Source organism: Bos mutus, chromosome 4 (genome assembly GCF_027580195.1).
Source record: "Bos mutus isolate GX-2022 chromosome 4, NWIPB_WYAK_1.1, whole genome shotgun sequence".
Classification (NCBI taxonomy): Eukaryota; Metazoa; Chordata; class Mammalia; order Artiodactyla; family Bovidae; genus Bos; species Bos mutus.
The window spans coordinates 47,475,488-47,491,992 of NC_091620.1; the positions used below are offsets into that span (position 1 = coordinate 47,475,488).

At 42.5% G+C, this 16,505-nt stretch overlaps 1 protein-coding gene across 2 annotated transcripts; it reads left to right on the plus strand.

The window, feature by feature from the left end:
* The first annotated feature begins 4,821 nt into the window (after positions 1–4,821).
* Positions 4,822–11,780, plus strand: NPY (neuropeptide Y). Of its 2 annotated transcripts, none has more exons than XM_005902873.2 (4): positions 4,822–4,979; positions 5,909–6,096; positions 9,703–9,783; positions 11,571–11,775. In XM_005902873.2, the coding sequence occupies exons 2-4, from the start codon at positions 5,909–5,911 to the stop codon at positions 11,593–11,595; spliced, it is 294 nt and encodes a 97-aa protein (XP_005902935.1). In that variant the 5' UTR covers positions 4,822–4,979; the 3' UTR covers positions 11,596–11,775. The 2 variants fall into 2 exon arrangements, with proteins under 2 accessions (XP_005902935.1, XP_070224890.1); XM_070368789.1 differs by lacking the exon at positions 4,822–4,979 and adding an exon at positions 5,642–5,792 and having other exon boundaries at positions 11,571–11,780.
* Positions 11,781–16,505: the final 4,725 nt, after the last annotated feature.

Genomic DNA, 16,505 nt, shown 5'->3' on the forward strand with positions numbered 1-16,505 from the left:
TCTTGTCTGGGAAATGCCATGGACAGAGTGTCCTGGCAGGTTATGGTCCATGGGATCACAAGAGTCAGACATGACTTAGTAACTTAACAACAAAATACTTTCTATAGAGAGCCAGAGTAAATATTTTCGATTTTGTGGGCCAGGATTACAACCCCTACAGTACGTCTGTCGTAATTTCTCAACTTTGCCATTATAGCAGGAAAGTGGCCTTAGACAATATGTAAATGAATGGGCATGGCTATGTTCTAGGAAAACTTTATTGATGGAAGTGGCTCAGACTATAGTTTGCCAATCCCTATTCTTAATAATAGGCTCCTATGAAACTCAATTTCATAAAAATATTTCTGATCAAGATGTATTCTTTAGGGGTCAGTTTAGTGCTGGGAATCACACTGCTGCTAAGTCGCTTCAGTCGTGTCCGACTCTGTGTGACCCCATAGACGGCAGCCCACCAGGCTCTCCCATCCCTGGGATTCTCCAGGCAAGAACACTGGAATGGGTTGCCATTTCCTTTTCCAATGCATGAAAGTGAAAAGTGAAAGTGAAGTTGCTCAGTCGTGTCCGACTCTTCATGACCCCATGGACTGCAGCCTACCAGGCTCCTCCATCCATGGGATTTTCCAGACAGGAGTACTGGAGTGGGGTGCCATTGCCTTCTCCAGGAATCACACTAGGGATACAGAAATAAATAAAAAATGTGTAGTTCCTTCTCTTATGGCATTAATAGATATTAACAATATCAATATAATAACTATATAATACACTCAAACTGTAGCTAGGGGCATTTAGTAAGTTCAAGGTCCTCTGAATTTATAATAGGGGATCTAATCCAGCCTCAAGGACTAGGAAAATCTAAAGTGACGTTTCAATGTGAAACTAGAAGGATGTGTAAGTGTTGGCCAGGTAAAGAGTTGAGAGAGAGAATGTCTCAGAGGAAGAATATAGCACTATGAAAACCCAAGTTGAAAGGTTATTTAAGGATCAGAAAGAAAGCCCATGGGCAGGAATATAGGGAATGAAGGAGAAAGTTAGGTTAGATAAACCTAGGAGGTACATAAGGCTCAAAATATGTGAACCCTGCGTTTCAATTTAAGGATTCTGAAAATATTTTGGACTTCCTATGAAATTTAAGAATTAGGAATTTCAGAATTAGAAAATTAGAAATTTATGTTCATGGAAGCTCTATTTTAGATAATCTGTACTTGTGGCTTGATCAGGATTTTCTGATTTGGACATTTAGCCCCAGATTCCAGGTATGAGCCTTTAGCTAGAGGTAGAGATTTCAGACTCATAAACCATGGAAGTAGATGAGTTCACTTGTTTAGTGTGTGCAGAATGGAAGGGTTAAGGGTGGGGCTGTAGTTACAGAAGGGAAAGTTAGCAGAGAAGACTGTGGCCAGTTCAGAGGGAAAGAAAGTGACCCAGAGGACAACAGTGAAGGCTACAGTCAAGAGAAGTTAGATAACTAGTAAAGGTCCTTGCAGCTTGCAATTTGGAGGTCTTACTGATAGCAGGTTCAGTAGCTAGATTCAGACAAACTTATATTGCCATGGTTTTATGACCAAACCAAAGTGAAGAAAAAGAGACAATGAGTATAAACATCTTTTTTCCCCCCAAAGCCTCACTATGAAACTTCTACTTCTGGGTAAGAAATAAAAGAAATAAAAAGAGGAACTGGATTTGCCCTCCTGTTTGAATATCTGAAACACCAGACAAAAATACATGAAACAACATTCAAATACATTGGACATCAGGCAGCAAAGGACAGTGATCTCTTAGAGATGGGAAACAATTGAGGGGAGCTGTATGACTGTCTCAGCCCACTGCATGAAGAAATTATCCAGGTTGCAGTGTAGAGGGGGAAACTGAAACAGCTGAAGTTTATGAGTAGAGTACCAGATAAGAGAGAGAACACTCAAAATCTTCAGAGTGTCCAGCTCAAATATATAATGAATTGCTGATCAGATCGTGCACATGAAGAAATCACCTGAGACCAGGAAAAGAAATGCTTAATAGAGGAAACAGTGTGCAGTGCCCACAATATAATCCTGTTCCAACAGCCAGAGGGAAAAGCTTCATAATTCAGGGGACATCAGCTATCAATTAAAGTAAGAAGGTGCTTTCCTTGAAAGTGGGGAAAATTAAACCTAGACTAAAGCCAGCTCTGGGCACACGTGAAAAAACCTTAGATGCAATAGATCAAACTACTCCCAGTTTTTTAAACTGTGTCCCATAACAAGGCTTAAAAAAAGTTTTAGGACTGTAAAAACATCCAACAAAACAGCAAGGTAAAATTTACAATGGTTGACATCCTTTCCAAAATTATCAGGCAGACAAAAAAAGAAAATACAAGTCATAGCGAGGTAAAAATAATCCTAAGTAGCGCAGAAGTGATACCAATGAGAAATAGTAAACATATTATTATAATGTACATTCAAGAAGCCAAAGAAAAGATTGGACATATTAAGACATGAAAGAAATAAAAAAGGATCCAAATTGAAATTCTAGAGATAAAACTATATGGTCTTTGTAGTGATTACACATTGCAGAGGAAAATATTAGTCAACACACACAAAGAGCAAAGCATACAAAGACAAACAGACCAGCAGTGAACTGTGGGACAACATATACCTATGATGTGACCTAGCCATTCTATCCCAAGCAGTTCCCTAAGAGAAATAAAAGCATATGTTGGTATAAAAGTTTATAACAAATGTTTATAGAAACTTTATTTGTAATAGTCCAAACTGGAAACAACCCAAAATCCATTAGCAGTTGAATAGATTTTTTTAAGTTTAAATTATATCCATATAACAAAATCCTACTGAGCAGTAAAAAATGAATTATTGATACATGCAACAACATAGGTGGATCTGAAAACAATGATTCAGAATGACAGAAAGCAGACAAAAGATACATACCATGGAATTGCATTGATACAGCTCCAGTAAATGCAAACAAATGTATAATGACAGGAAGCAGATCAATGGAGAAGGGGAACAGGGACAAGCAGGAGGTAGGAATTACAAAGGGACATGAGGAAACTTAATTGTAGTGATGACTTCACTGGAATATGACTAAGAATGTACCCAATGGGATATGCTAAATATTTGTAGCTTAGTGTTAGCCACTCAGTCATGTTTGACTCTTTGCAACTACATGGACTGTAGCCCGCCAGTCTCCTCTAACCACAAAATTGTCCAGGCAAGAATATTGGAGTGGGTAGCCAATCCCTTCTCCAGGGGATCTTCCTAACCCAGGGGTCAAACCCGGGTCTTGCCCATTGCAGGCAGATTCTTTACCATCTGAGCCACCAAGGAAGCCCCATTTGTAGCTTAGTATATCTCAATTGTATCTCAACAAAGCTGTTAAGAATAAGCATAAATAAATGATTTTGAAACAAAGGAAAGAAATGGTTCAGCAGCTAGAAGTGCCTCTCTTTTTATCAAGAATGGAATAAGACTTAGAAAGTGTTTTGCTCTAACTTTAGCAAAGGCTCTTTCATATAAGCATTCCTGAGCAGCCCCGAGAGCCTGGCATTTGTGTTCCTGGCATATGTTTGTGTAATGTGGCAAGAGGATGTCACCTAAGTGAAAAGGATGTTGGTCTTCAAAACCACACACACACACACACACACAACACACACACACACACGGGATTGCTTGCTGCACAGTAATTTATATTTAATTTAATGCTGTTAAAACAGCACAAAAACAACATGTCAGTTTAACAGAATCACTTGTCATTTTAGCATGGAAATAACTTGTAACTTAGTGCTTTAATTCCTTAACATGCCATTTATTTAGGAAGATTCAGACTTCTAGAAGTATTTATTCAGGGAACTTTAAGACCTAATCCACTACATGAAATCCTGACCCTGTAAAAATAGTTTATGAATCTTTCATATTCATTCTGTAGGTTTAATGCGATGGGCAAATTAATGATTTTTTTTAAACCTGTTTCAATTAGAACCCACGTTCTCAATCAATTAATCAAACCTATTTGGCACTATTCAAAGGCCAGCAGATAAAAGAAAATTGCTGTTCATTTGACTACCTGGTCGATTTGGACCAAGAATTTTCGTTCGCGCTTTAAGTAGTCTCTCCGAGCTTAAAACTCCGTTCTTTTTCAGCAAACCCAGAAAGTGTCCCACCTCTGAGTAGTTCTCAGTCGCTACACACTGTAGGTAACGACTAGACTCCCGGCGTTCGGGCGAGTTCTTGGAGAGGGCCGATCTCCACCAAAACCAAGCTGGGAAAAGGGACAAAGCCACAGAAGGTTTTGCTCAGCCCTGGAGGAGTGGGTGTTGGGGTCTTCTAGCTCGGGACTTCGGGCAGGCTTCTGGGAGCTGCTTTAGGCGCAGGAAAATCCCGGCACCAAGTTTTCTCCCCCGAAAACACTCAGGAGTCGTGTCCGCGACCTAGCCACAGGGATCCCAGAAAGCCTTTACCACGTAGCGGATACGGGTACCCCAACCCTGGTGCCCAGCTGGTGGTAGTCCAGGTGACGGGCGACAGAGAAGATCTGGGCTGCTCCTATCTCTGGCAGGACTAGACCGGGCGTGGAGGACGGCAAGGTTTGGCCGCCGCAGGAGGGCAGGAAACTTGTGCTTTGGCGTGGTCCCGTGCTCTCGGAACACGTTGCTGCGCTAGCATCCTGCTAGCTTCCCTTTCCTGGGGCCTGGCTGGCGCTGGCAAATTGGGGTGTGGGTGGCTCCCAGAGCCGAGGCTCGCGCGGCAGTAGCTCTGGACCCCCTCCCTTATCCCCCGCCAACGGGGGCGGGAAGCTGCGGGGTGGGAGTAGCGGAGCGTGATTGCCCGAGGCCCCTCCTGCCGTGGCTAGGGAGAGCCATAAAAACCCTGTTGCAACCTGCTCCGGACACCCCCTTCTGCCGGCTCTCACCCCTAGAAGAGGCTCGCCAGACTACTGAGCCCTAGCCACCCAGCCACGCCCGCCAGCCAGCCAGCCAGCCCGCCACTGTGAGTGCCAAGACCCGCTTACTTGACGCGAAGCAAGGGAGAGGGGGCGCCTGTGAACTTCCCGGGGGCGCTGGGAGGGTCGCGCCCAGATCCCTAACCCCTATGCGCCGGGCTTTCAGGCGCCTCGACGCGCGCTAGCCCCTTTTGGCGGCTAAATTCCACCTGCCCCTTCCTGTTCCCTCTGATGGTACAGCTGCTCTCTCCCCGACCCTCCTGGCTGCGCCGGCCCTCTGGGTTATCTTATGGTGGATATGGAGGGAGAACACGAGCCCCATCCCAGGGCAGCTGGCAGTTTCCTGAAGGGTCGCCGCCTGGAGGGAGGTTTCCCAGGCAGCGCTCCGGAATGAGGAATCCCCGGAGCTTGGAAGAGCCGCTCCCTGCTGCCTCTTAGGATCTTTCGGATCCGATCTGAGACCCACCGGCTAGGGAGCCGTTCTCTCCCCTCTCCCCGCCACCCGAGTACTGTTTGCCATTACTGTCGAGCTCCTGCAGCGGGGCAGACCAAAACTGAAAAAGGAGAAACCTCTTCCCTCTAACAGGGCGTTTGGGGAAGAGGGTAGGAAAGGGATAAGTTCTCAGTGCAGGGGGAGGAACTTCTAATCTGTTTTTTAAAGTGTTTTAAATTGGCGCCGGAGCCTCCCCAACTCAGCGCCTCTCACCTCCGAATCCTTGGCTCTGCTACTGGACCAAAGTTGTTCAGAGTTTTCGGGCGGAGCAGAGGGGCCGGGCCAGAGCAGATCTTGACCTGAACCCACAGGATGGTCTCACCACTCTCTGCTCCCTCTGCGTGACTGGGTCGAGCGTAGATTGAAGGTTGGGGTGTGGGGGTCGTAGGAGTGGGATGGGCGCTGGGGCCAGAGAAGGAAGGTTCGGAGCTTGGGTCCTCTGAATCCCCTAAGCCCCCTTCTCTGCACCTTCGGTGTCCGCAGATGCTGGGTAGCAAGCGACTGGGCTTGTCCGGACTGACCCTCGCCCTGTCCCTGCTCGTGTGCCTGGGCGCCCTGGCCGAGGCGTACCCCTCCAAGCCTGACAACCCCGGCGAGGACGCTCCGGCGGAGGACTTGGCCAGATACTACTCAGCGCTGCGACACTACATCAATCTCATCACCAGGCAGAGGTAGGTGGGCTGCGCGGGACTCACGACTCCGGGAGCGCCCCACTTGCACACCCGGAGATCATGGGCATCTTGAAGGACAAGGTCTTTTTCTTTTTATTTTTGTGTCCCAGGGCCAGACAACATCAGGCACATACTCAGCTCTCAGTAAATGTTTGCACAGGGAGCAACTACCTCGGCCACTACTGTCACAAAATCCTGATCCACAGACTCAGGTCCTCCAGTCTGGGGGTCTGACTGGCCATTTCCTCTCACCCATCCCTTTGTCTTTTTTGTTCTTAGAGCAGTCGGGGGACTGTTTGGAAACCTGGATAGGAAAGTACCCAGTGAAAGGGGTCAGGAGGGCGCTGGGAGGTGGCTATTAGCTGAGAGGGCTGCAGGGTCTCTAGAAAAATAACAGCACAAGCTAGGGAGGAAACAGCTGGGTCACCAAAGACATTGCCAGATTTTTCAGCCTGCCCAGACTGAAGTGACAAGACGACTAGAACTATTTCCCCCGTACAGTGTTTTATTTCGGTCTGAACCCCTTACCTGAAAATCCTGCTCCTAATAAGTAGAGATTTAGCATGAAAACATTAGTCTAAAATGCTGAGACTTTTCCCATTTCATAGCAGGTGAGTTCGGAAAAGAAAATGCCCACTTGGTGCTTTTTTAAGGAGAAACTTACAATGATCTGTTCACTTTAGGATGAATCCAGGGATTACATGTACTTTGAGAAATTGTCATCTTTATTCTGAACCCCTAGAAAGCTAAAATGAAAGGCCACATTTCATTCTCAACATCAAATCTTAAGCAAGAAATCAAATCCAAACTATTTTAGAAGTAACATAGGATTTAAAATTTGTTTCCAAAATTAATTCATCTTAGTTTTGAATCTTTCAATTTTTAAAATTACTGAGATCAAATGTCCTTAATAAGCTGAAAACAATGAGCTTTATTACTGAGATCAAATGCCCTTAATAAGCTGAAAACAATGAGCTTTTTACAAAGTTTAATGTTATTTAACATATTTAAGTTATGTTTTTAAAGTATTGTTTTTTCTTTGCTGTTTTACTGTATTTCAAGGAATAGTTGGAAAGAATTTAAAGTGGGGAAGAATTTGTATTAAAGAAAACTCTAACTTTGATGAAACTTTCTGTTTCATCAAAAAGCTTTTAAAGAACCAATTTATATGAAATTAGAAATATATGAAAATGCTAGAATTAAATAGCATTGGTTTATGATCCCTGAAGTCTGATACTTTTCATTAGTGAAAAGCAAGAATGTCTTATATCTTAATAGACCTTCAGAAAGTTAATTGCTTCATATTCTTGCTTATGCATCATAAAGACCAGAGAAAAAACTGTACAAATTGTTTTTTTTTTCCCCTAGGAAAGACTTTGTTAGTTATTTAGTCCGTTAATTATAGCATATAGTGGAACTTAGTTTTACAAAGATGATTGATATAAACCTTTACCATTGTGTAAAGCTTTGGCATTTCAAAATGTTTTCCTAGGCATTACTTTGTTCAGTCTTTACCTCAAAGCTTTGAAGTGAGTATAATTATCCCCAGTTTACAGATCATGAAATTAAGGACATTTCATGAAAACCTTTTTTAGGGGTGATTAAATTGGAGCCCTCCTCTTGATCTCTGGATGTTGTCACTACTATCAGCACTTAGAGTGATCTTCAACACCTTTGAGGAGGAGAAAATAAGGGAAAGGGCTAAGATTCAGGTTAGCAAGTGTTCCTGAAGCAGTTTCCTATCTCCTTTTCATATAAGTTCCTTCTTAGAAACACTCAGAGGCTCATAATCTGCACCCATCACCTCCATTCTATACTCTCATCATCTTCCCACCACACACATCCACTCATCTGCACATTTGTATTTTTGAAAATTACGTTTATACACATACATTTTAATTTGGTATAGATGGTACTGTGATATTTTCTTTCCTCCCCTTTTCTACTTGGTTCATGTTCTAAAGCTATATACTCCTCGTTCATTGCTTCCAAAGGTGGCATCATTTATTCTAGAGCATAGATCTACTGCATTTTATTTTTACAGTCATCTATATCAGTGGTTCTCAACTGGGGTTGACTTTATGCTCCCCAAGACATTGGGCAATATCTGGAGACGTTTTCAGTTGTCATAATGGTGGGATGGGGTAGGGTGGGGTGGCATGGGGGCTACTACTGGCATCTAGTGAGTAGAGGCCAGGGATGCTGCTGAACATCCTGCGGTCCCTAGGACAGCCCTTGACAATAAAGAATTATCCAGCTCAAAATGTGCACAGTGCCAAGACTGAGAAACTCAGCCCTGGACTAGAGTTTCTTCCTCCTAGTCTCATTGTTACCATCTGGGGAACTTTTAGAATATACTGATGCTGAGCTGCACCCCTGAGGAGTTAAATCAGAATCTCCCAGAGGGTGGGACGTGGGCTTTTTCAAAACCCCCAGGGTGATTCTAATATCTAGCCAGGTTTGATTTTCCTAGAGATGCTATCTTTGAAAGATAAAGCATTGTCAAGAAGAAGGATAATCCAGAATTAATTCGAGATGGGAGAACAGTCATTGATGCTGCTCTGGGTACCTACTACTTTCTGACTACAAATTCTGCTATTGCAGACTTAAGTTCTCTAATGGTAAATTGGGGAAAATATTCACCAGTTCTTTAATTCACTGGAGCATGATGAAAATAAACGAGTTAAGGTTGCCCAAGAGTTTTAGGATTAGTAAAATCAACTGATGGACAGAATAAATACATATAAATTGCTGCCTACAGTCTGATATCACAACACCAGAAAATCTTTGAGGAAATCTCACAAATGATGGGGGCGAGAGAGGTGGCTTTGCTTTTGTATTCCTTGAGTCCCTGCAAAGGAGCAATAATAGGAACATTTTCCTCCAAATTTAGATTTAATTGTGCTTGATAGGCAGCTAGCATATACTCTCTATCAGCTTTATTCCACTGTTTTATCTGATATCTAATCAATCCACAGTAGACTACTTTTTTATTTGTGAAAAAAAGCAGCTACTGATGTCCAATGCTCTTTTTGAGAAAGGGAAAAATAGTGTCTTCAAAAAAATACAACTTGGTGTAGATTTCTCAGCTCCTTTTGCAGAGAGAGAGAGACAGACAAACAGACCAGGTCCTCACTCACCTGGGGCCAGCAGCATATACTACCCTGGCAGGAAAACATAACCTTGAATCCATATATTGTTCTACCCATACCCTGCTATGGGAGAAAAGAGACCAAGAACATTTCTATGGACCAGTAGGTTTCCTTCATATTTTCAGGGCAGTTTAAAATCATGTTAGGAGAGAAGACTTTTAGCTTTTGGCACCCCAAATAAACATGGAAAATATAGGACTCAGAATCTGTTGGTAGCTGTGAGAATGGATGCATTTCAGCAGCAGTAATGTGCATTTTTGTATATCACTCTGTTGCTTTCAGAGCATTGTGACTTACAGTGGATATTCATCAAGATTCTAATTTAAGCAGGAGTTATGATTTTGTTGATGTTTTATATTTAATACCACAAATCTTTCTTTTCTAAAGGTGTTTATGGTTTCTCCAAACTTGCCTTAAAGGACTTTTACTCCCCCAACCCATTTTTTTCTTCCAGATACGGGAAACGATCTAGCCCCGAGACCCTGATTTCAGACCTCTTGATGAGAGAAAGCACGGGAAACATTCCCAGAACTAGGTATGAAAAGACTTATGTGGGAACACTGTTGCAGAGCTCAAGGTGGTCAGGGAAAGGAAATCAGAGAGGACTGCTGGAAGAAGGTGTTGGGATGGGGTCCTCCAGACCAGGTAAGATTTGGACAGAAAGAGTGATGGGGAACAGAGCATGGAGGACCTTTCTCTTCACATACTCATTTACAAATCTCTGAACTTGTGGGATAATATTTTCTGATTCAACTTAATTTGATGCTCCTTTGAAATTTTCAAATATAAATGATTTTTGCCTCAAAAATTACTCTATAGAAAATTTCTGATTGACTTAGATTGGGGAAGCATAGGGTATGCCCTAATATCTACATTGAAATAACCAACTGTCTGTCTTTGGCTGAGGTAATCTTTAGTTCTTATAGTCTACGCAGAGGATTTACACATCCTTGGAAATGTTCCCTCCTGGCTTCACTCCAGTCACGCTGGTTTTACAAGAAGCTGTAGATAAATCAAGGGGTGCTCCTGTTTACTTTTTGACTTATTTTAGTTCATCTGATGTCACATTGTAATTTATCACATTCAGTGAATGAGCATTGAACAACATGTTATTCTTAGGGCTTGCTTGGAAACTTGGGGCTTTCTTGGAGTGTGGAGCTGCCTTAGGACAGGTGCCCTCTAATATCTAGGTGTCAAACATTGGGCTGGGGTCATTCTAGGTAAAGACTGAAAGTGAAAAGACGCCTGCTCCTCCTCCTTTTCCATAGCTGGCTCTCCTGTCCCAGGCCCACTGTCCCTTCCCCCAGTAAGATGGCCTGTCTACCTTAAACCCAGAGCTCTACAACATCAAGAACCAAGCTCCCCAGAAGAGGTCACTAGAACACTTGCTCAGTGCATGTGACTGGCTTGTCACTCTTCATTGGGTTCTCCCTCTGTTCTCTTGTGGAATGGCCAGGCAGTGTGAAGGTGCAAGTCTAGAGTTGTCAGGTTTGTTTTCTCTGAAGGACACACAATTTGGATTGGAATAAAACTCAGTGCTCTTGTCCCTGGTGGCACTAGCAGACTTGAACAGCAAATGCAAGGGAAGCAGGTGAAAACTCATAAAGGTGGTTTTAAAATACTAAGCAATACATGCTTTAATGTTTCATTAATAGGCATATGATGTTTGTCACAGTAATAAGTTTAGGATATGCTATATCTACTCAAGATTAGAAATATGATCATCCAGACCAACCTACAGCCTTAACGCTGTTCTTTGTTTTGTGGCCCAAAGTCACATGGCTGGTGAATGAAATAGAGTTAATTGTACTCTGACAGCTTCAATCATGTGCACTTAGAAGGAGACAAAACCTGACAGCCTTAAAATTGCCTGTGAATGTGATTTTATTCAAAAGGGTTCTTTATAGTCTATTAAACAGCATCTTACTGTATAAAAAGCCTTGCAGGAAAACACAGGAAGCATATTCAGAGTTGAATAACAATAACTTTCTTTTTACAGTTTCGTGTGATTCCTATAGTTTTGATCTTCAGAAATATTGCAGAGTTCTTTGGCTTCTTTGATAAATACCGAGCCTTTTAAATATTCCCTCTGAGATTTGCCTGAGACTCCCGTTAACATGAGTGAAGCTACTCAGCTGGGTCTCTGTACATTATGCCACTGTCTCCCACTCTGATATTCTACATGGTCTCCTATTTAGAATGCCAGCAGCCTTTTCAACAGTTTCTGATCATCTTTAAGTTCTGAGCTGGATGTCTCACCCTTGCAAGCCTCTCAGGAAGTTAGAAGCTTCTCTTACGTGCTTTGCTTTTTGTGTTTGACAGGCTGGAAGACCCTTCTATGTGGTGATGGGAAATGAAACTTGCTCTCCAGTCTCTGCCTCTTTTTCAGCCCCCATTTCATCCTGTAAAACTAGAGTCTGCCAGTCCTCCCAATGCATGCAGCCCCTGTTCTCACCTCTGCAGTTTCCCTTTGTCATCATTGTATATATGTGTGTTTAAATAAAGCACTATGCACTCAAAAGTGTATGCTCCTCAATGCAAAATCTGCTGTTGCAATAGTAAGAAATATTTGAAGTTATTCATTAAATCACAATCTCCCTCAAGTAGCAGATTCAAGGTTTGTTTCACCAATATTAAAGCAGTGGCTATGGAAGATATAAAGATACGATTTATGATGACTAAGACTCAGCTGTGGGGGTGTGTGTGTGTGTATGTGTGTGAACAGGAGACATATATGAAACACTGGGCAGAGCAATGCTAATTTGGAACAATTTTGCTGAACTTTTCCCCCATTCACAGGGAATTCTTGTTAGCCTTGTTAGCCTATGCTGTCAGCAGAAAGGGTTGCTGTCTAATAGAACCTTCTGCAAAAATGTCCTGAATCTCCTCTGTTGAGTATAGTAGTCACTAGGCACACATGACTTTTGAGCACTTGCCCGTATCAAGTGCAAACAAGGAACTGAGTTTTACATTTTAGTGTATCTTAAATAGCCCTGTGTTTCCAGCGGCTACTGTATCAGACAGCTCAGATCTGCACGTTTCCTTAGGCCAGTACTCTTAGAATTTGAGTCATAAACAGAAACACACTGAGTAGGATAATTATCTTTTCACACAACATGGGGTATGTTAATTTAGCTACAGGTTATTAAACTCCCCCTCTCTTTCAGGTACTTATCTGCATAGGCTTAATGTTATTAGATTCTTATGTGTAATTTCTAAATCAAAGAAATGGGTCTCATTCTATATTTGTACTTTGAACTACACTCTAAAAAATATACATAAATATTTCTATGTGATGTCTTAAAACTGCTTACCAAATCCCTGTAGCATATCATGACTTAGGGAATTTTATGATATACAAGATATTCTGTGTTCATAAAGCATTCTAATGTTTTTCCAGTGCCCTTATGAAAGGAACCAAAAAGGCCCCTCATCCCTTCCATCATGTGAGGACATAGCAGGACAAGGGTTGGCTATGAATCAGGAAGCAGGCTCCTACCAGGCATCAGACCTGCTGGTGCCTTGATTTTGGGCTTCTCTACCTCCAGAACTATTAGCAGCAAATCCATGTTGTTTTTAATCCCCAAAGTCTATAGTAATTTGTGATAACAGCCCAACAGGATTAAGACATTCCTAATAAACAAAAATTCACTTTAAGAAATATAATAATGGTAAACTTTAAATTTTAAACTTTAATTGCAAAGCTACATTCCAAAAGATTCCATAGTAGTATTTCTGAAACATTTACAGCCTGATAACCATTCTTGGAATGGGTTTAAATGCAACATGTCACACATCTATCACTGCAAATTGTAATCATCTTCACTAGAGTTACAGTAAGAACAAATTCAACCTTCATTAATGAGATGCCTATGAGCAACATAGTCATTATGAAGTAGATGTATAAGAATTTATGAAGCTCTCCTCTGATCCTAGATTTATCTGACATTCTATGAGGTATAAATTGTGTATGTTTTTTGTAGATGCCACTGTTTTTATTTTGATCCTTTCAATGCTCATGACACATTCAAGTAGAGGATTATCCCCCCCATTTTCACCGGTGAGGAAACTGAGGCCCAAAGAAAACAAATGACTTTTCCCACCTCATTCAAGTTAGGGAGGTTTGATGGCAGCTGCTCTGTTTACAAACTCAGGCCTGCCTGGTGATGTTTTCGTGGAAGAAGTCAGTCAAGACCAGGTCACATATAATCTAATTAAGAACCTAATCACGACACACTTAAAACAAATTAGACAATAACAAATAAACCATGCAAAGGGCATTTAGAAGAGGAAATGAGTGTGGGCAGAATGAGCTAGAAGAGACTTCACAGAAAATGTGAATGTTGAGCTGGGATTGAGTACATTCTGGGTAGGGTGACCAGTTAAGCTCCACACAGAGGTGGGTTGGCTCACAGAGTGGCCAGGGTTGGATCAGTGAAGAAAAGTCCAAAAATGACCAAACTCATTCATCCATTCATTCATTCACACACTTACCATGTTTTGAGCACCTAGAACCCATTGGACATTACACTGAACACTGGGGATACAAAGATCAATAACAGTTTCTCAGGGAATTTGTCATCTAATGAGGGAGACATGTAGTTATGGTGTATCGTTGGAACTGCAGAGGTGGGCCTGTTAGAGTTTGGGGTGTTAGAGGCCTCCTTTCCACTCATCATGTCTCCCTTTGCAGTTTCCTGACAGAAGAGCTATAGATTTAACAATCAGTGGGCAAATGGAGAACAAAATAGCCGATCCAGTGAGGTCAAAGGCAGGGCTGCCCTAAGCTAACTCAGGATGCCTGGCTGAAGTCTAAGCCTCCAGAGTAGCCCAGCCCCCACACCAAATTTCAGCTCCCTGGTGGAGAGTGCAGGAATAGTGAGGTTTGTGGCAGCTTCCCAAACACGCTTACCTAAACAGACACACAGACAGGAAGAGCTAGCCTGCTGTGTCCAGCAGCAGATGGAGGAAGAGAAGGGACACTCATAAAACCATGTTACCTCCTGGTACAATGCTCGTGCCCACGGAGCAATGTGGTCTCAAGAATCAATCAGAATAGCAACTTCATTCCATGCAGATGCAGACAGTAAAAGAGAATAGAGGAGGAATGCCCAGAAGCCTCTGCTAGCCAAGACAAAACTTGGGCTTTTCAAATTCAATACACTCAAAGCTGTAATTCCATTTCAGGGGCTGTGATATCTCCTCGCTCTCTTACAGGGAAGTGGGCAGGAGGTGTTTCAGGAACTCTGCGAGGACACCCATCCCAGGCTGGGAAGAGTGGAGGAGGAAGGTCAAATTTCCTGGAGTAACTGATGCTTGAGCAGAGGTTTGAAGGTGGAACACCAAGTGCCAGATGAAGAATGCAAGGTAGGAGGTAGAGGACCTGCAGGTATGAGAAAACAATACATATTTTGAGTAGTTTTAAATTATTCATGTTTCCTCTACTTTGAAACTGACCATGTGCTAAGCTCAGACCTCTGGGTTACTATTCTAAAAGCAGAATCCCATGTAGGATGGAATCAAGCCCCATAGCCACCCCAAACCCTTTTCTCCCAGGCATTCCTCCCCTCCAACCCCATCTGTCCTTCCTATAGACTTGGATCTGGGAGAAAACCAGCCCCCCTAATAATATTCTTCATTTAGCCAAATCAGGACTCAACTTCTCAGCCTGGGAGTTCTTAATCATGATCTTATGGACAAACCTACAAGTTCAGAGAATAAACATTTTAGAGTTGGTTCTATTCCCTAATTCAGGAGAGATACAACTCACTTTTGCTGTATTTTAACGGCCTAAATACCTACCAGCCTCTTCCCCCTGCTTAAATAAGGAACAGGACAGAGGAGCAGATAAAAAGAAATGGAAAAATCAGCATTGTTTGGGACTTCCACATAATGATACAAAGTTTCTTCCCACTAAGCAAAGAGGGCTATCTGGAGCCAGGTCCACACTAATCCTCCATGTGCCCTGCTGATGGCAGGAAAGCAAAGAAGAGGGCAGATAGTCATTCCTCTCTTTCTAATATACCTGCATTATGCTAGCAAGAGAGTTCCAGAAAAACATCTATTTCTGCTTTATTGACTATGCCAAAGCCTTTGACTGTGTGGATCACAACAAATTGTGGAAAATTCTTCAAGAGATGGGAATAACAGATCACCTGACCTGCCTCTGAGACATCTGTATGTTGGTCAGGAAGCAACAGTTAGAACTGGACATGGAACAACAGACTGGTTCCAAATAGGTAAAGGAGTACATCAAGGCTGTATATTGTCACCCTGCTTATTTAACTTCTATGCAGAGTACATCATGAGAAACGCTGGACTAGAAGAAGCACAAGCTGGAATCAAGATTGCCGGGAGAAATATCAATAACCTCAGATATGCAGATGACATTACCCTTATGGCAGAAAGTGAAGAACTAAAGAGCCTCTTGATGAAAGTGAAAGAAGAGAGTGAAAAAGTTGGCTTAAAGCTCAACTTTCAGAAAACGAAGATCATGGCATCCAGTCCCATCACTTCATGGCAAATAGATGGGGAAATATTGGAAACAGTGGCAGACTTTATTTTTGGGGGCTCCAAAATCACTGCAGATGGTGACTGCAGCCATGAAGTTAAAAGATGCTTGCTCCTTGGAAGAAAAGTTGTGACCAACCTAGACAGCATATTAAAAAGCAGAGACATTACTTTGCCAACAAAGGTCCGTCTAGTCAAGGCTATGGTTTTTCCAGTAGTCATGTATAGATGTGAGAATTGGATCATAAAGAAAGCTGAGTGCCGAAGAATTGATGTTTTTGAACTGTGGTGTTGGACAGAACTCTTGAGAATCCCTTGGACTGCAAGGAGATCCAACCAGTCCTTTCTAAAGGAAATCAGTCCTGAATGTTCACTGGAAGGACTGATGTTGAAGCTGAAACTCCAATATTTTGGCCACCTGATGCGAAGATCTGACTCATTTGAAAAGATCCTGATGCTGGGAAAGATTGAAGGCGGGAGGAGAAGGGGACGACAGAGGATGAGATGGTTGGATGTCATGACCAATTCAATGGAGGTGAGTCTGAGTAGGCTCTGGGAGTTTGTGATGGACAGGGAGGCCTGGCGTGCTGCAGTCCATGGGGTCGCAGAGTCAGACATGACAGAGCGACTGAACTGAACTAATGTTTAGATGGTTACTTAATACTGTGTATGCAACAGAAAGCGTTTTTTTTTCCCTCTATGTAGAACATTGGAATCAGTTACAATGTCATCAGAATTCAACAAATA